Genomic DNA, 20,138 nt, shown 5'->3' on the forward strand with positions numbered 1-20,138 from the left:
TCTTGTGCAACTTGCCTGGCGCGAAAGTAAGTCTTGTCATTTCCCGCCATAGAAATATTTAATCGGAGACGCTGGAACATAAGAGATGCTGCATTCCATCCAGCAAAAGCTAGTGCTATTTGATTAGTTGAACGTTGGACACATTGCTTAAACGGTTGAGTTTTCATTCATACTCAAGCCCCAACGAACGAAATACAAATATCGAAATGAAAAGCGTATTCATACACGTATCCGTATTTACATCCTAAAGGGTTGGCTTAAGATTTGTCCATCTGTTAATCGGAACATTTCCTATCTGGAATTCATTTATTCACATTTAATTTGATGTAGCTCAAAGCAAAGATTTGTATCACAAAATGCCAGATATGCGGACAGTGACAATTAGTTTCCCCAACCAAACCAAAAGGTGGTGTTGCCAACCCCTGGATTTATAGGGCGTTTCTGCTGCTACCTTCCCTCTCGTTTGCGATTCAGATGGGCAAACAATGCCAACACCGCGGAATACGATCGAGATTAAAACGGGGGAATGTGCAACGGCCTGGGCCTCCGCGTCGCCCCGTCAGCGCATTTCCCGGCGACTGGCCAACCGAGGCCACACCAACGTGTGTGTGTGTGTGAATGATGGTGTGTTGTACCGGGGTACCACTCCTATAGCACACCCCTCCTCACGCGGTGTGGACGCTCCGAGGGTGATGATGAATCGCGCAAACTGGCAAAATGTAGTGGCGCTCTCGGGCTAACGGACTATGGTCTTGCGCGCGGGGGTTTCTTCTTCATCCGGGGGGCCATAACGAGCATGAGTTGAGTAAGGTAGGGTGAAAAGGCGTGGGGGGAGGGGGTTCGCTCGGCCGCTAACTGACCAAGCAAACACGCCACTTTTTAAGAGCCAAACCAGCTGAACAGCTCGCGTCAACCAAGGAGGTGATATCCCCGTCCGTGTGTGTGTGTTGTTTTGGCTGTCGTTTTTTTGCCCCGCTGCGCTCTTCACGTTTCGAGCACGATCACTCGGATCGAACGATCTTCGAAAGAAACGCTGTATGCTCCTCACCGGCTCCTCGGTTCAACCTCCTTCTTCTTCGCTTCCTTCCTCGCCAAAGAATCCCTACCCACCCACCGTCGCGTCCAACCGGACGGGGCTTTATTTTTGTTTTGGTGAGCCAATTGCGCTCGCCAGCGGAAAAAACACACTCACAGAGACCAAACGGCTGACTAGACTTCCATTCCTTTTGGCCCTCTGCTCGTTGCAGAGAGATGATGGGGGGGGGGGGTGGGGGGGGGGGGGGATTCTCGGGTAGAAATAGATGAAGAAATAAACCTCAGGCCGGGCGGGAAATTTTATGAGTATGCAATTTTCACCGCCATCGCGTGGCAGACGGAGTAGGCGGGTTGAAATGGAATCTGGAACGGAGCGAGGCGGGAAGGAAAAACAGATATTGCACGAGTGGCACGAAGCAACGCATCGTTAAAGCTGGATACATTACTCACCGTCGCCATATGGCGAGCTTGACGGCGACCACGCAGTCTTAGGAATTCCCTGTGTCCGCGAATGTTCAGTTGGAGAAGGTCTGCTGCTGAGGAGCGGTTTCACGAATCATATTCTAACCGGAAACGGACTGACGAGCGCGATGTGATAATACGTCGTCAGAACAGATTCTCCCAGACCAAAATACTCTCCATTCTTCGCGAAGGGGGAGAAGGGAAGGACATGGGGTTGATGGCAATGTGGGGCGGCCACAGCGCGATTGTGCCTCCATCAGCCAACAAAACGGCGAACGGCGAGAACGCTACGGAAACCGTGCAAGATGTGCTTCGAGTGGGTGTCAGCTGTCCCGCAAGACGACGCATTAGCAAGACACCACAAATAAAGTGAAATATGTATCAACAAGCAAAGCGTGGCCGACGATAGAACGTTAAGGCATCCGACACAGAGCTTGGAAGTCGGGACAATTGGGACAAAGTCCAAAGACTAATGTGGCAACACACGATCTACAGAGCCAAACACATCAGCGAGCATGGAGAGCTTTGCATAAGACTTAAAAAGGAAAGCCATTTTCATCAAGGGGAAATGTTTGCGAATTTGGATTTGTCTTTCTTTCTCGTTCCTCAAATATTCTGTAACTAGATAGGCCGATAAGATATTTGACCAATCATCGGGCAACAGCTGCTTCCTGCCAAAAAAAAAAGAGCAATAGATGATCAGGATGAAACGCGGAACCAACGGCAATAAGAAACTGCAAAGAATGCCAAACAAATGTCGTAACTGATATTTCAATACATTAAATATACACACACCCCTTTCTGGAGAAGGTCGGACCATCGGACGCGAAAGGCGTGTGATTATAAATACTGCCGTTACGATCGAAAAGGAAGCAAACACGCTGGATTTGAAAGATTAACCTACGGACTTGTCGAGCACGTCGCGCCTGGGGTCGACTCTCTCGTTCCTTCTCCAAACAAACTCCGAGTTTATCTAGGTTTAAAAGCGGGTGTTATTCTTATCGTTTGCTCAAACTTCACACGATAAGAAACACCCATCAACTGGTGAGTGCGTGCAAGGTTCGATCCTGCTTTTTTTCACGCCGGATTTTGAATTCCGCCTGAGATATGGGAACCCGCGCGGTTTTCGTTTGGTGCCTCCTTGCACCTGGAAAGCCCCGTTGGTTAACTCCTTTATGTTTTGTTTTGGCTTATTGGTTCGGTTATCTTGCGCCGTTTTTTTTATCGCAAAAGGTACCGAACGCACGACGATGACTAACGACAGTCGAAGCCGATTGGGCTGGCGTAGGAAACATTAGCCACGCTCGGATGCATTTTGCGTGGAAACTTGCATCCGGGAAAGTGCAAGCGACCTTGCGGAGACTCTTCCAAGAGAGAGTGAAGTATGCGCTGCACGCTTGTTAAAGCAGAATTTTGCTGTAAAACATCTGTTACATGGTGTGAACTAGTCGGTTTGGAAGGCCGAATTGCCAATCAAACGTGTTCCACATTTGGCTGCGAAACCTTGGCAACGAAACAAAGTGCGAATCTAAGTACAATGGCCCGCGGGGGGGGCTGATCACGCAACCAAAAAAAAAACGAGATATAAATCAATACAACTAAGAGGCCGATGTGAAGGTTTAATGTTGTGTTTGACCGATGCCACCTTATTTCGGCAACTGATGCGGCAAGAATGTGCTACATCTTCCTGTAGCTTAATCTAATTGAGATGGTCAGATCAATCGAACAACTTCTTACTCACGTTATCGCTACGAACCCTCCATCTGTTGCTAAAATTCGCAAAGTAAGTAAGTAGTTTGGGACAGTAATAATATAAGACCAGGTGTAAATAACCGGTGCAATGGAAAGGTTCACATGTTGTTGCAAATGAAGTTGACAAATAAGAAAAAATAAAACCGAATTCCCGAAACTCCGAAGACGAAGCTCCGAAACCCGAAATGAATAGCCGAACATAACACATGTTTCAAAGGAGGAGGGAAGTTTTAAAAGGTATATTCTTGGGTGAATAATTTGCGACGTCGAAACGAAAACACTCATAAACAAGCAAACCGCCGTGCTGATCGTGACAAACTAATTCATTCAACCTGCGATCGTTTCATGTCAGCAACTTCGACTCTGCCCCCCCTCTTCCTACCCTGCGCTGAGCCTGGCAACGAGCGGTTTTTGGTGCCAGAAAGCCGTTAAATGCTGGCGTTACAACGAACGTCGATCGTAAACTCAAAAACATCCTCGCCGAGTTGGCGTTTGGGCGATCGTTTAGGATGCGCGCGAGCCGGCAGAGAGATTGCAAAAACAACCTGCAAACACTACACGCGATGCTCTCATGTGTCTTTTTCCACCATCCTCCTGTCAACGGAAGCGAGGAAAATGATTTTATTTTTAAATTTTTCTTAGAAATCGAGACCGGTGCAGTTGAGTGGAAAAAGCGCCACGAATAAAAAAACACACACACACAAAAAACAACACGCGGAAAAACGTACCACCGAAAATCAGCTGATGTTAGAAAGAAGGGCAAGACCATGAAAACGGTGGTTTTAAAGGTCATTGGGATCTAGAGAAAAAAACTGGTAAATTTTTCAAGATTAGCTAAGTTTTTTCATTTGAACCAAAGATTTCAAAGTTTTGAAAATATATGCATAGAATATAGTGAAAATTATAAATTTAGTATACAAGGACAACTAACACTTCTACCACTTCTTATGGATATTGAACCTAGACTGTTTATGATATCTGTAAGACACATCCCTTTACATTAGATTTTTTGTTTTGCTAATCTTATCTCTGGAAATTTAAAGGAATTTAAACTACATCCTATTTAATTAACAGACTTATGTGAAGCAATCAATTGGAAGCTGATAGTTTTGAAAAAGGCCGCCTCCGCAGAATATATCACGAATAAATGGATTTGTCACTCGGTTTCACACCACCGCAAATTCAAACGTTTCGCATCCGATAAGGACCCAATAGGTCCAATGCACAACAGACAACCGTTCGCTGATGCCGATTGCGTCTCCCTCGCGTTGTGTTTCGCTTTTTTTTCTTCTAAGCACCCGCTTGTCACGAGTCACGCAACGGCCAATCTAACGGCCTGCAGCAGTATCAAGCATTCAGCTGACTATAACGTGCGCACATACACTAAGCACGTGCTAGTATCGGCGGCTTAGAGTGTGATGGTCTAATTTAGTCGAGCGGAAGCGTGAATTAGCAACTTGAGCTCGAGTTTCGAACACGTTCGTCCTTTCGCGATCACCTGCTCGACACAAACAATGCCTCTTGCTGGCGGCTTTTATTCCAGGTCAATTCATTCTAACGCCCCGGAGCAAGTCGGCAAGGCAAGCAAACTCTGCTTATCCGTTGTTTAGGTTTTTTGATAATAGTGACAAATAGTTTGTACATACGGGGGTCTGCGACAGCCGAGCGGTAGCGCCGGTTAGAAAATCGGCCCACGCCGGGGGGCTCACCACCTCGACGGGCGTAGGTTCGAATCCCAACCGAGACCGGACCCTCCCCTGTACGAGAGGACTGACTATCCACGTACAACAGGGAAACAAGTCTTGTAAGCCCTTAACGGGGGCAGGCATGACCAAGAGGTCGTTACGCCAAGGAGAAGAAGTTTGTACACTAACGAACATTTTAAATTCCGCTGGTAAAACTCTGCAATCGAAGCAGGCTGCGCCGCTTTAAGGAAGTGACAAGCGTTCCGTAAACATTTCGTCAAACGCACCGGATTTCGACGACGCCGCTTGTTCAGCTTTTAGCGCTCGGCGCGTTTTGACGTCATCGGAATCCACTTTGTGTCGCTCAATGTTCACCTTCAAGCACACACGGGTTGCGATGCCCCTAAAACGGGTAAGATTTAGGAAAGCCCGTACAGTTCCAATAGGAAATGGTTCCCCAATCGGAGCGAGTGAGCCATAGGGCATTTAGCACAATCAGCATCATTCTTCCTGGCTGGAGTGTGTAAAGAAGCACAATCACACCCCCTCCCCTCGCTCCATCGCTAATCCAAAGTGTTCAGAGTGATACATTTCCGCCTGTTGACCGCCGGTCGTGCTTACAGTGCCTGTGGTGGTCCTTTATCGCCATCGTGTCCTCCTCCCCGGGACCGTAACGCCATGCGAGCAGTCGCCACCGCCGAGTTACCAGCAACAGATGCTCGGTCGAAAACGAAAAGGAAGTAGAAGAAGATGCTAGCAACAAATCGCGGTCACGGGTTGGGGGGGAATGAGATAGTGAGCGAGAGACGCGGATGCTCCACTGCTTCGGCTTCTTCGTTCGCTGGCGACGATGACAAAGGCGATGGCGGCGACGGCGGCGGCGGCGGCGGCTAGTGGCGTTATCGCTAATTTAATTTACGCGATTCCGCGCCGGTCGGCACACTAACCGAACTCGGAGGGCACACCACACACACACACACACACACACACAGACACATGCACACACTCTTGGGGAGGTTTCGCGACACCCGTCTGTCTAACCCCGCGAGAGAGCGCGCGCGCGCGCGAACGCGAGAGTAAGGTTCATGCGGTTTCATTTTACCCCGTTTCCCTTATCACAGCACCACCACACGAGACACACCGTGGCGCAGTTGTCCGTGTGTGTTTTATTATACAGCAGACATCGAGAGGCGTCGACGAGTCAGCGCGACGACCAGGCGAAGGCAGGCAGGGCAGGCAGGCAGGCAACAGAGATGCCGTCACAGGCGGCCACTTATAGCTTACATTGCGCTCGAGGCCGCACCGACCGACCGACCGACGGCCCAAATCGTTGACTTTTGCACAGATCGGTGGTAGGAGCCGTGTTTTCAACGTCGGCTAGGGTTTACTTTTTTTTGCTCACCGTCCATCTAATATCATCACTTCGCCATCGACCACCGCCGCCGTCGCCGCCTGCTTTGCCGCTTTGATGAAAACGAAAACCTCGCCCAGCGACCGTCATTCGTCCGTCACCATGTTTACTTTATTATGCATGCATTTTCAAAAACCAACGCGAGTCGCTGTGCGTTCCGTTCCGTGGCCCATCGTCATCGTCATCGCCATAGCCATCGTCGTCGTCGTCTTCGTCGTTGGTAATAATTGAATCTCTTGGTTACTAGCTTCTGCCCTATCGTGGAGGTCGCGGGTCGGGTGTCCAAAATAAACACTACTGGGCGAAACAAGGAAACGGCACGCACAGTGCGACCGACGACGACTTGGGAGGGAATTGAAACTGTCAACTCTGCCGGAGCAATCAAATCAGCGAGGAAGGGCGAGTGAAGGGCTTTTCGCTATATACTGGTGTCTCCACTGTCACTTGACTTTGTTGCGGAAAAGGCCTATGAATCAAATGTAAACCATTTGTAAAGGTTTTAATCCCTGCAAAAGCGAATAAACAGATCAGATTAATTCATCAGTTCGATTGAAAAGATGACTCCTACTAACACTCCTCAGGCACGTTAAGCTTCTTGCACCATGTGCATCCCGAAATGCAACAGGTTTGTCCGCTTCACCATGAGTCATCGATGACTTTCCCTCGATGGTCTCGATGGATAAGGTGGAAGGAATCTTTCTCTGAATGTTCCCCAACGAAAAATGAGTCACGGAATTAGGAAACCCCTTTTTCTTCTCCCGCTTGCGACGACTGGATTCCGAATGATGTAATCGTCATCGCAGAGCAAAGCACAAACATACACAACCCTGGTTTGCTTCATTAATTATCTTCTAGAATCGGGGGATATTTTTGGGGGACAACTGCCACAAACATGTACCTTTCACTTTGGCGTCCGTCTTTTTCTCCGTCTGCTTGATATCCGGGTTTGTCTTGCGGCCAGCGGATTCTGGAACGAAATAAGAAGGAATAGAGTGAGTATGTACTTTAAGAATATTGATTAGCGCTGCCATGATGTCATGACAAAGTACATAAATAAACGGAACTTCCTAACCAAGACTAAAAGACAAAAGACACATTTGGTAGGCAATGCAGTTCGCCATGCATTTTGTTTTTCTGCGCTTCCGTGCCATAAATCTGTGCCTCAGAAGCGTCCTTCTCCACATTGATCCCCCGAGTGGGCGGTTTATGTTGTTTAAACCGGTGAAGACTCCAGGTTGTCTGACTGATCGACTCGAGTGATTATGTGATTGGTGGGGTAGGTTCAAGATTCAAAGGGATTGTGTGAAAATATCAGCCCAAATCTTCAGGCGAAGCGAGGCCTTCCGGTTATCATTGAACCAGATAAAGGAGAAGGTAATCGATACTGTGAACCTTATGCTCCCAGAAGAAGTTATAAAATAGCGTGCATGCTGTTCCAAGTCAAATGGCGCGAATGACAGCCTCTTTCATACACAAATATTTGCAAAGATGTAAAGATCATCTAAGAGACTTTGCGAAGGCGTTTTCAATTGTCTTAGCTATTGATTTGGTTTGCTGATTAGCCGCAATGAACCATGAGATGTTATGATTTGTTGTGCATAAAATCTGCTCCAAACTCCAATCCCGCGACTTGGTGTTCCTGCTGGCGTAAGCGGCATCAAAGCATCAAACAACCAACCGGGCAGCAACACCACAACCCGAAGCACGATGCCGATAACGAGAGGCAAAAGCGAGAAGCAAACAGCAAGAGAGTGAGTTGCATGTGGAAACTGCGCGTCGGGAGACACGCGTGTTTGGGATAGCCCCGGCACGTTTACGTGGCCTTTCCTGCCCCAGCATTATTCGATGTACGGCTTCCTTCCTTCCGCAAGCCCCATCATCTGCATCCCGTCCCCCAATCCGTCTCCTCCTGACCGGCTTTGCCATAATCGGCGTGAACGATCAACGGCGATCAACGGGCGTGCGGGTCTTCCTTTCATTCTTTCCCTTTCACTCCATCGCGACCATACGCGAACAACAACATAATGCCAGAACGGGGCAGCGATTGGCAGCAGCAGCATCATCATCAGACCGACGACCGTTCGACCGAAGAAGTCCAGTTGTTGGTTGGAAGCAATTCCATGCTCGTCCCATGTGTCCGTTTACGCGTGTAAATGTGTGTGTGTGTGTCGGATTTTTCCCTTCTATTACTTGGTGGGGGGCGGTTCTCCTTCCCCTTGGTCCAAAAGCGGATGATCAGCTTGCTGGTGTTGTTATTTATTTTTTAGACCTTTCACGCTCTTATGCTCTCGCGGGAAGCGTCCGTCTCCTCGTTGCATCCATTGTCGGCTCTCCGCGCGGCTCCGGTCCGGCCGTCCCGAAACGTCCTGAAGGAATCCCGACGCCGTCACCCGGCCGCCGCACACTTCGATGGGTCCCGCTGGGCGGGTTTGGACGTGATGAGATGCTGTGTTTTGCTGGCGACTGTTTGGCGGCAACCGTCCTCAACCGTTCGGCTCGACACCGAGCCGACGACGTCGAGGCGACCAAACCGGGGGGGGAAAGAGAGGCGAAGAGAAAGGAACAGGACGGAACGATGGACCAACGACCGAGAAAGCACCCGCGAATGTGTGTGATCATTTCCTCCTCTCCTCTCCTTAGTCTGCCATCGGCTCTTTCGGCCCAAGATCGCGATGTTTTCGGTGTTTTTTACTCGTTGTGTTGTTTTTTTTTTTCATTTTGCAACCCAGCCTGTTGATGCTGCAGCACCTCACCTTCGTCTTCTCCCAACGGTTTGCTCCAAAGCAGCCGCACGAGTGACGAACGACGTTGGTCTTGAGGCATCGAACACCAAGAGACCCCGGAGAGCTCGTTCTCGAAGAAAATAATCACCCAATCAATTCACCCCCCACACCCTCGGGAGTCATCCTCCCGATTCTGACAGGATGTAGAGCTCGTGGCCATGCGTTTCGTTCGTTCCGCTGGCATCCAATTTCTTATCATAGTTTCCCAAAACTTCGTACGCAACCATCATCACCGAACGTTTCAGTTCTTTTCCCTTGGTTTATTAAACTACCTTACATAAAGTTGACGCTCTACAGAGTATTGTGTATACGAGGAAGGATTTGAAAGTGTTTTAAACCCGAAAAGGACCGAAAAGAAATGCGACAGAGAACGATCCTTCGAAAACCTGCTCCGCCAAGAGTCGCCCCGCAAGACGGGCGCAATAATGAAAAGCCAACCTTCACAGGGCGACCCCGTTGCTTTCCTCCGTTTTCTTTCACCTTATCCCAAGGGAACAAGGACCGGCTTTTGGTGTGTTTTTTTTTTCATTTTGGAGGAAAAAAAAAACAAGGTTTCCTGACGGCGGTCAATCAGTTTCGCAGGTCGGTTCTTCGTAGATTCGTACACCGAAACAAAGTTTGGACCTAACTAAACAGACAGGCCCCGGTGGTTTCCCAAGGGATTCCTCCTTTTACCTGTCCCCGGCGAAGGGACAGTAATCCGTTTTGTAACTTTAATTGTTATTCTTTTGACTTTCGTCATGTCTCTGCCTTTAAAACTTCTTGAATCTGGTATGCTTATCGCGCGTCGCTGGCGGCAACAACAACCTGCTTATTTCTTTTTTTTGTCTGGCGGAAAGTACTCTCTATCCCTATCAAATGGTGAAGTTAGCGTCTTATCACCAATGTCGTCGCCGTCTAGCAGCTGAAGTTTGACCTATGTTTGGTGTTTCACCATCGTTGAAACCGTTTGAAATAGAAACTTCCGCTTCGTTTTGTTTTTTTTTTTTGTGCACAGCAAAACTCGTAGAATCCAACACTCAGCAATCCATGATCATTGGATGTTGTTGCTATAGTAACACGATTTATGCCATAAAACCAAAGCAAGGACTCTTTTCTTTCCCAAAAAAAAAATCGACCAAGGATTGCTACATTCGCTCATACTGCAACTTGGTCTCTTTTAACTTAAATTCTTTAGTCACCGTCCCTCGATTCACCAACTAGTTCCAGGTAAGCAGAAAAAGGTAAGCCCAACAAGTGTTCTGTCCGCCAGACGGACCAGAACCGAAAACAGGTTTATCCACCAAAAATTGTCCAACCATGTGCAGGTGGAAATGTTTTGGATAAAAAAAGGAACGCAGGCTTCAGTGAGTGCACGTTCGAAATGTGTAGGTTCGTTTAATCAAGCCAACGGCACCACCCCTTCGACGAAATGGCGAGAGAAGAAATTCCTCAACTCGCGAGGTTTTGCTTGCCTTCGGAAAAAGGAAAAATAATCAAACCCGTTTGCACACTGGCTGTAATTACACAACCGAGAGATCAACCGCCAAAGCGTGGTAATGCTGGCGTGTTTCATCTGGCCTGCTTGGGAAGCTTCCTCTGGCGAAAAGAACAAACGAACCAACAACAAACTGACGAAAAAACGCGGAATGAAGGGCAAGGAAGTGCGAAAGGATACGAAATAATAGTTTATCGTTACAGGCACGCCTCGAAAAAGCGATGGAAATCTCACTGTTTTCAATTTGGATTCAATTTCGAAGACATGGAAAAATGTCGACAGCCGAAAATGATCAAAGGAGACGAAACAGCACATAATCAACAAGTCGTCTGTAGCTTATGGTTTCTATGACTACAACATATTCAAATGCATAAAATAATACCGGAGGGTCCAATAATATGTCGTTTAAAAAATATGACAGCAATCAAAAGAAAAGCTAGCATTTAAATGTAATTCAACTATGGGCCTCTTCTATCGGAAAATTCGTCAACCATGAAGCCGTTGTGTTTGCATACCATCTGCCTTCTTCTCCGCTCATTATGTTCTTCCCAAATCCGTGGTTTAAATTCATGTATTGATGTTTGTGTGTGTGTGTATGGCACGCACTTCGTTCAAGTCAAGTACTTGCGGTGGCCAAGAAGGGAAACCCCAAGATACAACAAAAAGGAGAGAAATACCGCATCATGCACGTACAAGACTACTGGTGTTTATGTGTATGTGATGATGGGAGAGCGGGGGATGGGTGGAGGGGGGAGTATGTTGGCTTCAGAGGTTTCCATAATATTCCTCTCACCATACCAGTCCTTTCAGTTTTCGTCCCATTTCTTACCCTTCGGATGAGAAAGACAATCTCCCAGGAACGGCAATCCCGGCGAAGGAGAGCAACAATTCTTCTCACCCGGCAGCATTACATCCAACGTGCTGGACTGAAGGTAGGAAAAGGAGGAGGAGGAGAAGAAGAGAGGGAACCCCGAATCTTTCCGTGCCTTGGGCCAACGTATCCCTCCGCTGGGATGCTGTTTGTTCTCCGTTGCAGCTCTTCAAAGGGCCTGAGCCTCGTTTGCCGAAGTCGAATCAAAGCAGGCAAAGCGCGCCGAACGTTATCGAGCATACATCCTCTCCAAAATGGCTCATCGTGTGTCTGCCTCTCTTCCATGCTGGCAGGGCAGAGGAAGGGCAGAAGAGGGTAGGAAGAGCCGGCCGCAAGGCAAGTGGAAGGAGATTCCTCGTTCGGCTTCTCCCGGAGCTCGTTGGAACAAGTGACCCTGGCCGGGAGGGGGGGTGGTGTCAGTGGGCAAGGTTTTTTAAAAAGCGACCGCGAAGGAAAAGACGCAACAAGCGCGCGACCAGCAGGGGCCGATTCCGCCGCCGCCGCCGCCGGGACGACGACACCGAGCTCCGAAGTGTCGAAGAAGAAAACGTCTGTTGCTCAAGGAGGGTCGGGCGAAGATGGGCCTGCCGTGGGACGGGGGAGAGGAGGAACGGCGAGAAAAACAACAACACACGCACGTAAGCGTAGCGAACCCCGCGAGTCGGCCTTTGTCCGCTGGTGTGCGTGAGTCTGTTTTTCTCTCCGGAGGAGCCCGCTGAAGAGAACGCGACATGACGGCAGGTTGGCGCCAAAGCAAAATGTAACGTATCGATGTCCGTGTCTCGTCTGGCCCGTCTCGTCGACGGTACTGTGGGGCGATTGGCCCCAGACCGCACACTATCGAGAGATAACGAGCGAGAAAGAGAGAGGCAGAAAATCGCGGTTCGTTACGTGAGAGCGTGATTCCCCAAAAAAAAAAAAAAACCAGATGAACCGAAGCAGCATCCCAAAATCATTCCCCAGAAAATTTCCCTCCGGCCTCTGTATGGCTTTTTTATCACTGCTTTGAGCTCAGCTTTTGATCCGCGTGTTCTGTTCAGCATGTTCTTGCCATCCACCAGGCTTCAAAAACCGAGCCACAAGACAGATAGAGTACGAGAATAAAAGAGGCGCGGTTCGACCACGAATTTGGGCTATCGCCTGCCTTTGCGTTATGGTAGACCGGGTTTTGGTTTCTGCATGGAGCCCAACGTATTTACTTCCTTTCAACAAGAGAATCACAAGACAAGGATAAGAGAGTAAGCTTGCCTGTGTTCCCAACCCCCCCAATCATGCCATCTCCCCACCTTACAGTTCGCTTTTTAGCTGAGAAAAGCATGTACACTTGTGGAAATACGAAATGTTTCGTTTTTGTTTTGCTCTTTCAGTATGTGCACATTCTTGTGCTGCAATTACTCAGCGTCGAGCCTTCAACTGGGTTCGGCTTTCATTTGCGGAATTATCCAACGTGCTGGCGAATATTTGAAGCATACAGAACTGCATAAAAGAACCCAAATTGGCGTTACAGGATTTCGATCCATATAATGGAATGTTTCAATAGGTAGAGAGAAAATTTTAAACGCACATGGGATGTTTTCAACCGATTGAGAGAACTTTGCAATCATATAGGGGAATGTGTCTGACAGCTAGGGGAATAGTGCAAACTCACCGGGGAGCTTGTACTATTGAAAATATCCCCTATGATTTTGACATGTTCTCTCTACCTATTGAAACATTCCATTATATGGATCGAAACCCTGTGTATAGCGAGTATAGACGACGACTGGAGCATAACTGAATAAGACCAGAATATATAAGTTCCGAAGGTTCGTGGTGCATTATGCAACACCCACACCTTGGCGACATTCCCCGATAAATACGAACCAGAAAACGGCTCTTAAAATCGGCTTCAAAGTGCTGCAAAAATGTTTATAAATCGTCGTGTAAAAATCACACATCATGCGCTGCAGATTTTCTTTCACGTTCGTATCAGTTGATTCAAACACGCCAGAACACAAACGCAGCAACGCAATTCTCGCGTGGGCAACCCCACCAGGATGGAGGCAGCAGCTGACACAAGAACTGAACCACCCGAGCACAACGTGAAGAAACGGCAATGAATCGAACGAAGGGAACATAAACATACACCCCATTCCTACACACACAGCACACGCCGGTGGTGGGCCGCACCGTCCATCCAGCAAACAAACGGACGAAAAATGGAAGGCAACACAGAAAGAAAAGTGTCTCTCGAATGCGTCATAAGACCTTCGAGAGATCCACCACCGCGTCGTCACCGTCATCCGCCTTATCGTACGATGCAGAGCATTCCCTCGCGGACTGTTTCTTCTTTCTCCTAACCTCCTTCCCGTTTTTCCCCTGGTGAATGGGAAAATCACACAAACACACACACACACACGCTTATAAATTCCTCCAAGATGGTAGAATGGGGGAGCGCGAGACAAAAACAAAAAGAACCTGCGCAAAGTTCTTCGCTTCTCGCTTCTTCGAGTCTGTTGCGCACGAAAGGCGTCTCGCTGGCGGCGTTACCTGCGCCCCTTTGGGAAGTAGACGGCGGTGCCTCGATCAGGTTGGTCCTGTTGCGAAAAGCAACAGAAGGGAAACGGGGAGGAACCGGCACAACTGGTTTCGGAGGTTGCCTTCCCGGGCATTGAAAGCCCGCGCGACTCGTAAAAGGAAGCCCAAGCTGAAGAAGTGAGCGCACCCAGAGTAAACTGTACTCGAGTGGTGGCCGCGGATGGCGGATTGCGACCCGGGAAGCTGGGCAGACACTCGGTGCTCGGTGACGGTTGGCGGAAGTAAGATTTAAATGGACCAACCTGAATCTCTGGCCAGTCCGATTCATACAGTTTAATTAGTTGAAGAAAATTTAAGCTGAAATAAGCTTATTTTATCGGCAATCTGAGAGCTTTTCATTCCTAAAGGGATTTGATAAAGAATGCCTTCTTTCAAGTAAACAACCTTATTTTGCGTTTTTTTAAATGGCCAAACTCAAAACGAAAACAAAGACACCGGAAAAAATCCAAATCAAATGGAAGCCACATTTAACGACGGTGTAAGGTCTTGTAACCTTGAAGCAGTCCCTTCTAAAATTGTTAACGGAATCATATTACAACCATTGAGAAGGAAAAGAATTTAAGTCTTGCATTAGTGTTCAATGTGTCGAATTACGAAACACGGAAGCGTGGCGATAACTCGGTGGTCTGTGGGTGTTAAAGACCTGCTATCTCCACGATGAGATAATAAAACATGCCCTTTTTCTTATATGGCAACAGTCAACCATTCCTGTTGTATCCGATTGAGATGAAGATGTTTTATTCTGAGTCACGCGGTTCGTTTTTGGTGTGTGATGGTGTGCTTTTTCACTGTCACTGTCACCCGCGCCTCGCCGATAAAGCCGATAAAAACCGCCGTTGCCTTCCGGTTCGGCGAGGAGTTCCCTCTTTGCTTTATCGAGACAGTTTTATCAGTTTATCATCACCGATGGTCATTCCCATATGCTACCTCACTGTTCACTCCCTCTCTCTCTCTCGACCGAAATAGAGCCTGTGGTTTTGCTACTACTTGTCAGTAAAATTATGACATCCCTTCTTACCAAGGGAGAAGGTCTGGTCCGTTGCTTTATCATTCATTCGATACATCCGGAACATATATACATGAACCGCGCTCATTCCAGTAGCGTTATCAGTTGTTTTATATACCGTGAATACGTAACCGAGAGTTTTCTTGTGTGGAAGGAATGTAACAGTTTACAAAGTCCTCTGTGATTGAAGTGAGACGACCGTTTTCTGATGATGATGATGACTTGTTTGCATGCAAACCATTGCTCCTATCAGCCGTCGTGGTAGCAACAGGTTCATTTTTAACATTTTGTACACCATAAGCAATGGAACGTTCCTCCTACATGCCTCTGGCTCTCATCCAAGCCAATGCCAAGGATTAATCGAAAAGGATGATGCCCGAAGCGGAGACGTGTTCCGTTTGGAGTGAACCATCGATCTCACCGGGATCCGGGAAGCGGCAGGGGAGGGTGGTTGTGGTGGATGGACGTCGCTGGCCAGTCACGCAGTCAAAGTCGTATGCTAATTTTGCCACCCCTTTGTGCATGATGGAATGGACGTGGCAAAGAGACACATACACGCCAACGCCTGCCTTCACCGTTCGTCATGCTCGTTTTGCTCTATTCCCCGGATCGGATCCTCCAACACATGGCCAGCGGAGGGGGAGGGGAGGGTCGTCTGCTGAGTCGTAAAAGATCGCTTTGCGTCATTTTCGAAACGTTTGTGTTTTCTGAACGCAGCGACGCAAAAGTGTTCCGCGAGCAGCGATTACTCATCGGACCATCATCGGCCGGGAGCGAAGATTCGTCCCCGAAGCGATTAAAAACCTCGAAAAGATCGTCGAAATGTTTTTTCAATGTCAAGCTTATGGACAATATTGGCCCGGCGTTGCCCAACGGGGGAAAGGGAGCAAAGGGCATCGGAGCACAGGGATCGTGATTCCACAAGCAAGCCAGCCAACAAACAGAGGAAGCCATTGCGAACGACCATTGCCGGGTGGGGGGAGAAGGGGGAACGAAAAAAAAGGAACGATGAAATCGTTGGCGACAGAACGGCGGCGACCCAATCCAACGAATGGCGTTGGCGGGTTGGAAGCGGAGGAGGAGGGGGGGGGGGGGGAAGCAAGGCAACAACATGCAAACACAGCCGAAACCCCCAACAGGCGGCTGTTGGCGTTGACGCGTTCAATGATTCAAAGAGACACAGTTATGAATCGATGGAAGTGAACGGTGGGAATGAGGAGTGTGAGGGAGGGGGAGGGGGGGGGTTGAGGAATACCATCTAACATCGAAATTTTAAACGAAAGAAAAAATACAAATCGAAACGAACGAAGAAATGATACCCGAAAGAATGAAAGGGTTACCCGGAATGAGGAAAATAAACTTGCACGCTCGCTCGCGCGCCCGGACGGACGGGGAAGGGAAAGGAAGAAAAGGTCACCGGCACCGGGGAATGCCCAAAAGTGGCCTAAGAAAGCCTCAAGAAAGAACTGGAAGGGAAGGACGATGGAATCGGGTGTTTCTCGATCGACGATCATAATGCAATACACACACACAGCTTCGTGTGGGAAAGCAGGGTGCGCGGGTGAGCCAGACCGGAAAACAGGCGACGCCACGCAACACGCACTCTAAGGGTGGGTGGGATGTGGGGTGGGGAGGGCCCACGCGTAACTGCCGCAAACACCGGTGCCTGAGTGCGTGTACGCGTGTGTGTGACTATGAAGTGTTTGATCGTGCGGGAAAAGGAGATGGGCCAAACGATCGAGGAAGAACGTGGGAGAGGGGGGAGGGATCGGACAGGGTGTGGGGTGAACTCGCGCAACCGGCTTCCACTCGAAAGGCACGCACGAATACAAGTAGTGGGGAGGGTGGGGGGGAACACACACACAACACACGGCCTACAACAGAGCAGGTTGAACCGCGCGGATGATCACCACGTCGTCGTCGTCGTCGACGTCGCGAGGAAACCCCTTTGCGGGCAGAGAGAAAAAAAAAACAAGTAAGATATCTGAAGCAAAGAGTCGGCGGCGATGGACCGGTTTTTGCCTTTCCCTCGGCCGACGAGAGGAGACGAGAAAGATAGGGTGAAGAAAACCCCGAACCGCGACGTCCGATCGACGTCCGAAACACGGCGAGTGTGTGAAGCAGAAAAGCACCCTTGCGGACACGATTCAGCATTTAGCAGCAAGCAACTTTTGGGGTGGATTTGCGTTGGGGTTTTATTTTCAACATTACGCGCGGGGTGTTCAACCGTATTTTCTGAACTGCCTGACCTTGGTCAGGAGGCGGTAAATGCATCTGAAATGCTTCCCCATCACCCTCAGAGCATTTTCAAAAAGTGTCAAGCACTCACACAGGACCAAAACTTCCAACAAATTTTGCCTAGGGTAACTAAAAAATTAGGTAACTGTTGAAGGAAGTGAAAATCTACATCACACACCAGAAGCACAATATTGGTTATTAAACTTTTTGGATTATCTCCCAGTTTTCCTCCGTTCTGCTTTATTCAGATTCAGGTAATCTATTCGTTTTTTGGCACCAAAATAAAGGCCCGGGACTTAAGAAATTTAATCTAAACTAGGCTTCGGGTGTCCAAAACATTGAATCGGATGCGGGAGAGAAACCTCCCCCTCGCCGAAGGTTGCGTTGGAACACGTTTGTTTGGGGGACTTGCGCAATGTGAAACGGCAAGAGCCTAGGAAGGAAATTCGAAACACCGTTGGGCCTAAAGGAGAACGAAAAAACGAAACCTTGCAGAATGGAAAAAGCTTGTTCGCCCAGGCTCCCAGGCAGGTCCACCACAACTGCTTCCACGGTCAGCCTAGAGTCTGACGTTCTGGCTAGATTTTGCACCTGATAGCAAAGAATGTTTATTATCCGCACGAAATTCCCCCAGGAGATGGCCGGTGTCAGCTCATCGCAAAACCGAAGCCACTCCCATGGAAAAGAATGGCGTTGCGGATTTTCACCGTGCCTTCAAATACCTCACACATTACATTGTAGGCTTTTGGGGAGAAAATGTCCTCCTTAATATGTGTTTTTTGTGTGTGTTTTTGTAACAGGACGAACGAAAGATCTGATGCTGATGATACACTCTTCTCCATCACCCTTCTTCGGCGTCTCCATGTAGGAGATTGCACGAGCCAATCCATCAAACTGTTGCTGCGTTGCTTCGCAGCGTTTATCGGAGATTCGCAAGCGCTATGGCTCTCGGCTGACATGTCCCTTCTGCGAGAGACGGTCGCGGTCGGGTGTGTCACGGTTTATTTTTGTCCAAGGCTCGTCAGCACGTTCAAGAGGATCCTCCATCGTCCAACGATTCCCGAGGGGGAGGGAAAGAGAAAGCACGCAAAAGGGAAGCACCCCGGGCATGCATTTAGAAGGGGCCCCAGGAAGGGGGGGGAGGCACAAGCCGCCAGGCAGTCCCGACAAACGGAGAGCCGAGTACAATTTTGTACGCTCGTCTTCAGGAATGTCCTCCCGGGTTCCCGGTTACGTGGAATAATGACGACACAGCCTACTGTTCCTCATTGATTTTGTGTGTTTGCGTGTGTAAGTTTTTGCTGAGAAAAAGTTATGGAGTCCGAGAAGAAGTCCTCCATTTCCGAAACATGCCTCCGAAAGGCAGGTGAAACCTATGACGGAATTTTGGCAGGATGTTTTTAAATTAACCGTTATATTACTCAATTGTAAACAATAATGGAATAAATAAATAAAAGGATAACTGGGTATGATTTGGGCTGGTCCTTTTTCTCCTTCCATGGGTTCCTTTGACCAAGTGCCGGGATGCTTCATTTGGCTTCTTCCAGAATAATACACACCAACACAGTACGAAACAGCGGCACAAATCCCCGGCAGGAAAAATACGACCGGAGCGCAAAATACTTTTCCCGTTCGCCAACCTGCCCCCGCCCCGGCCGCACTTTTCTTTCCACGACGATAGCGTAGTACGTACTAAAATAAAATAGGCCGAAAGAGAAAGCGAGACGGAAGCCGGGCCTGTGGCAATAAACACAAACGGCACGGGCACGGGCATCCTCCTCAAAGAAGCGGCCCGCTCAGAATAGCCCAAACGTATTCCCCAAGAATCCTCCCTTTGGTGAATTGTTTATTTTCATCGTCGGCCGCGAGTGTCGCGTTCTCTATCTTCCTCGGCCCTCTCTTTCTCTCGCACTCAATCTTCGTTGAACCTGCGCGGTCGCGATATCACCCCAACACCCCCTATTCTCCCTTCCAACGCCCTCCTCCAACAAGCTGGTTCACAAACCATTTGGCGGAATCCCCAGCTCTCAACACACACATCGAACCACACGGCCAGGGAATGCCGCCGTTTGGGGAAGATGTCCACGCCAGGCCTTTGTGAGTGTTGGTGCGCGCTTGTTTGGTATTATGACGCTTCGCTCTTTACTCTTTGGGTGCTGGCCATTACGTAAGAGGGATTCCCATACAGTGAAAATAACATCAAACCCGGCAAAAAGCCACCCACCCCCGCGGATGTCCTTCCTCCGACGCGCTTTGTTGCTTCCGCGACTTTTCTCTTCCCATCAACACCCATCATTCCGCCTTGTTGACGGCCGGGAAAAAGGATAGGGCGCACAAACTCGCAGGGGAAGGAAAAACGGGACAGAACACAACACGCGCAACAAACGACAGACGAACACAGCTCTCACAACATCGGGGGTTCAAAGAGCGCTCGCAACAACGACGAACAGAAAAAAAAACACGAAAACAGGGCAACAATCCCTCGGCAAGACGTTCCTCCACTGGTAAGTCATCAAGGACACCAAGAGGACCGCCAAACAACAAACGGTAGCGGAACGATGAAAAAGTCATCCCACACACTCTCATCTTTTGCGCTCGCAGAAAAGGGATTCATTTCCGCAGAAAGGAGAGATTACTATCTGGGTTCAGTCCTTGTTACTGCCAGGACGCACCCTCCAAAGGTGGAGGTATGTTTCATTTCTGCACTGATTTTAGCTAAATCTTGTTTTAAAATTCGTCCATTCCAGCCCTAATAGATGTTATGCAACGAACTTTACGTCCGAGGTATAAAAAGGTTAATCAGACTTTGTGGCAAACAACTTAGATTACTGCATTATAGCA

At 48.7% G+C, this 20,138-nt stretch overlaps 1 protein-coding gene across 1 annotated transcript in view; it reads right to left on the reverse strand.

Moving 5' to 3' along the window:
• LOC131265384 (uncharacterized) overlaps positions 1–20,138 on the reverse strand; it is a 40,290-nt gene that overhangs the window by 16,739 nt on the left and 3,413 nt on the right. The window contains exon 2 of the mRNA XM_058267643.1: positions 7,244–7,312. Coding sequence (XP_058123626.1) covers positions 7,244–7,312 — 69 coding nt within the window. The remainder of the gene's footprint in view (positions 1–7,243; positions 7,313–20,138) is intronic.

The sequence above is a fragment of the Anopheles coustani genome, chromosome 2 (genome assembly GCF_943734705.1).
Source record: "Anopheles coustani chromosome 2, idAnoCousDA_361_x.2, whole genome shotgun sequence".
NCBI classification, from domain to species: domain Eukaryota; kingdom Metazoa; phylum Arthropoda; class Insecta; order Diptera; family Culicidae; genus Anopheles; species Anopheles coustani.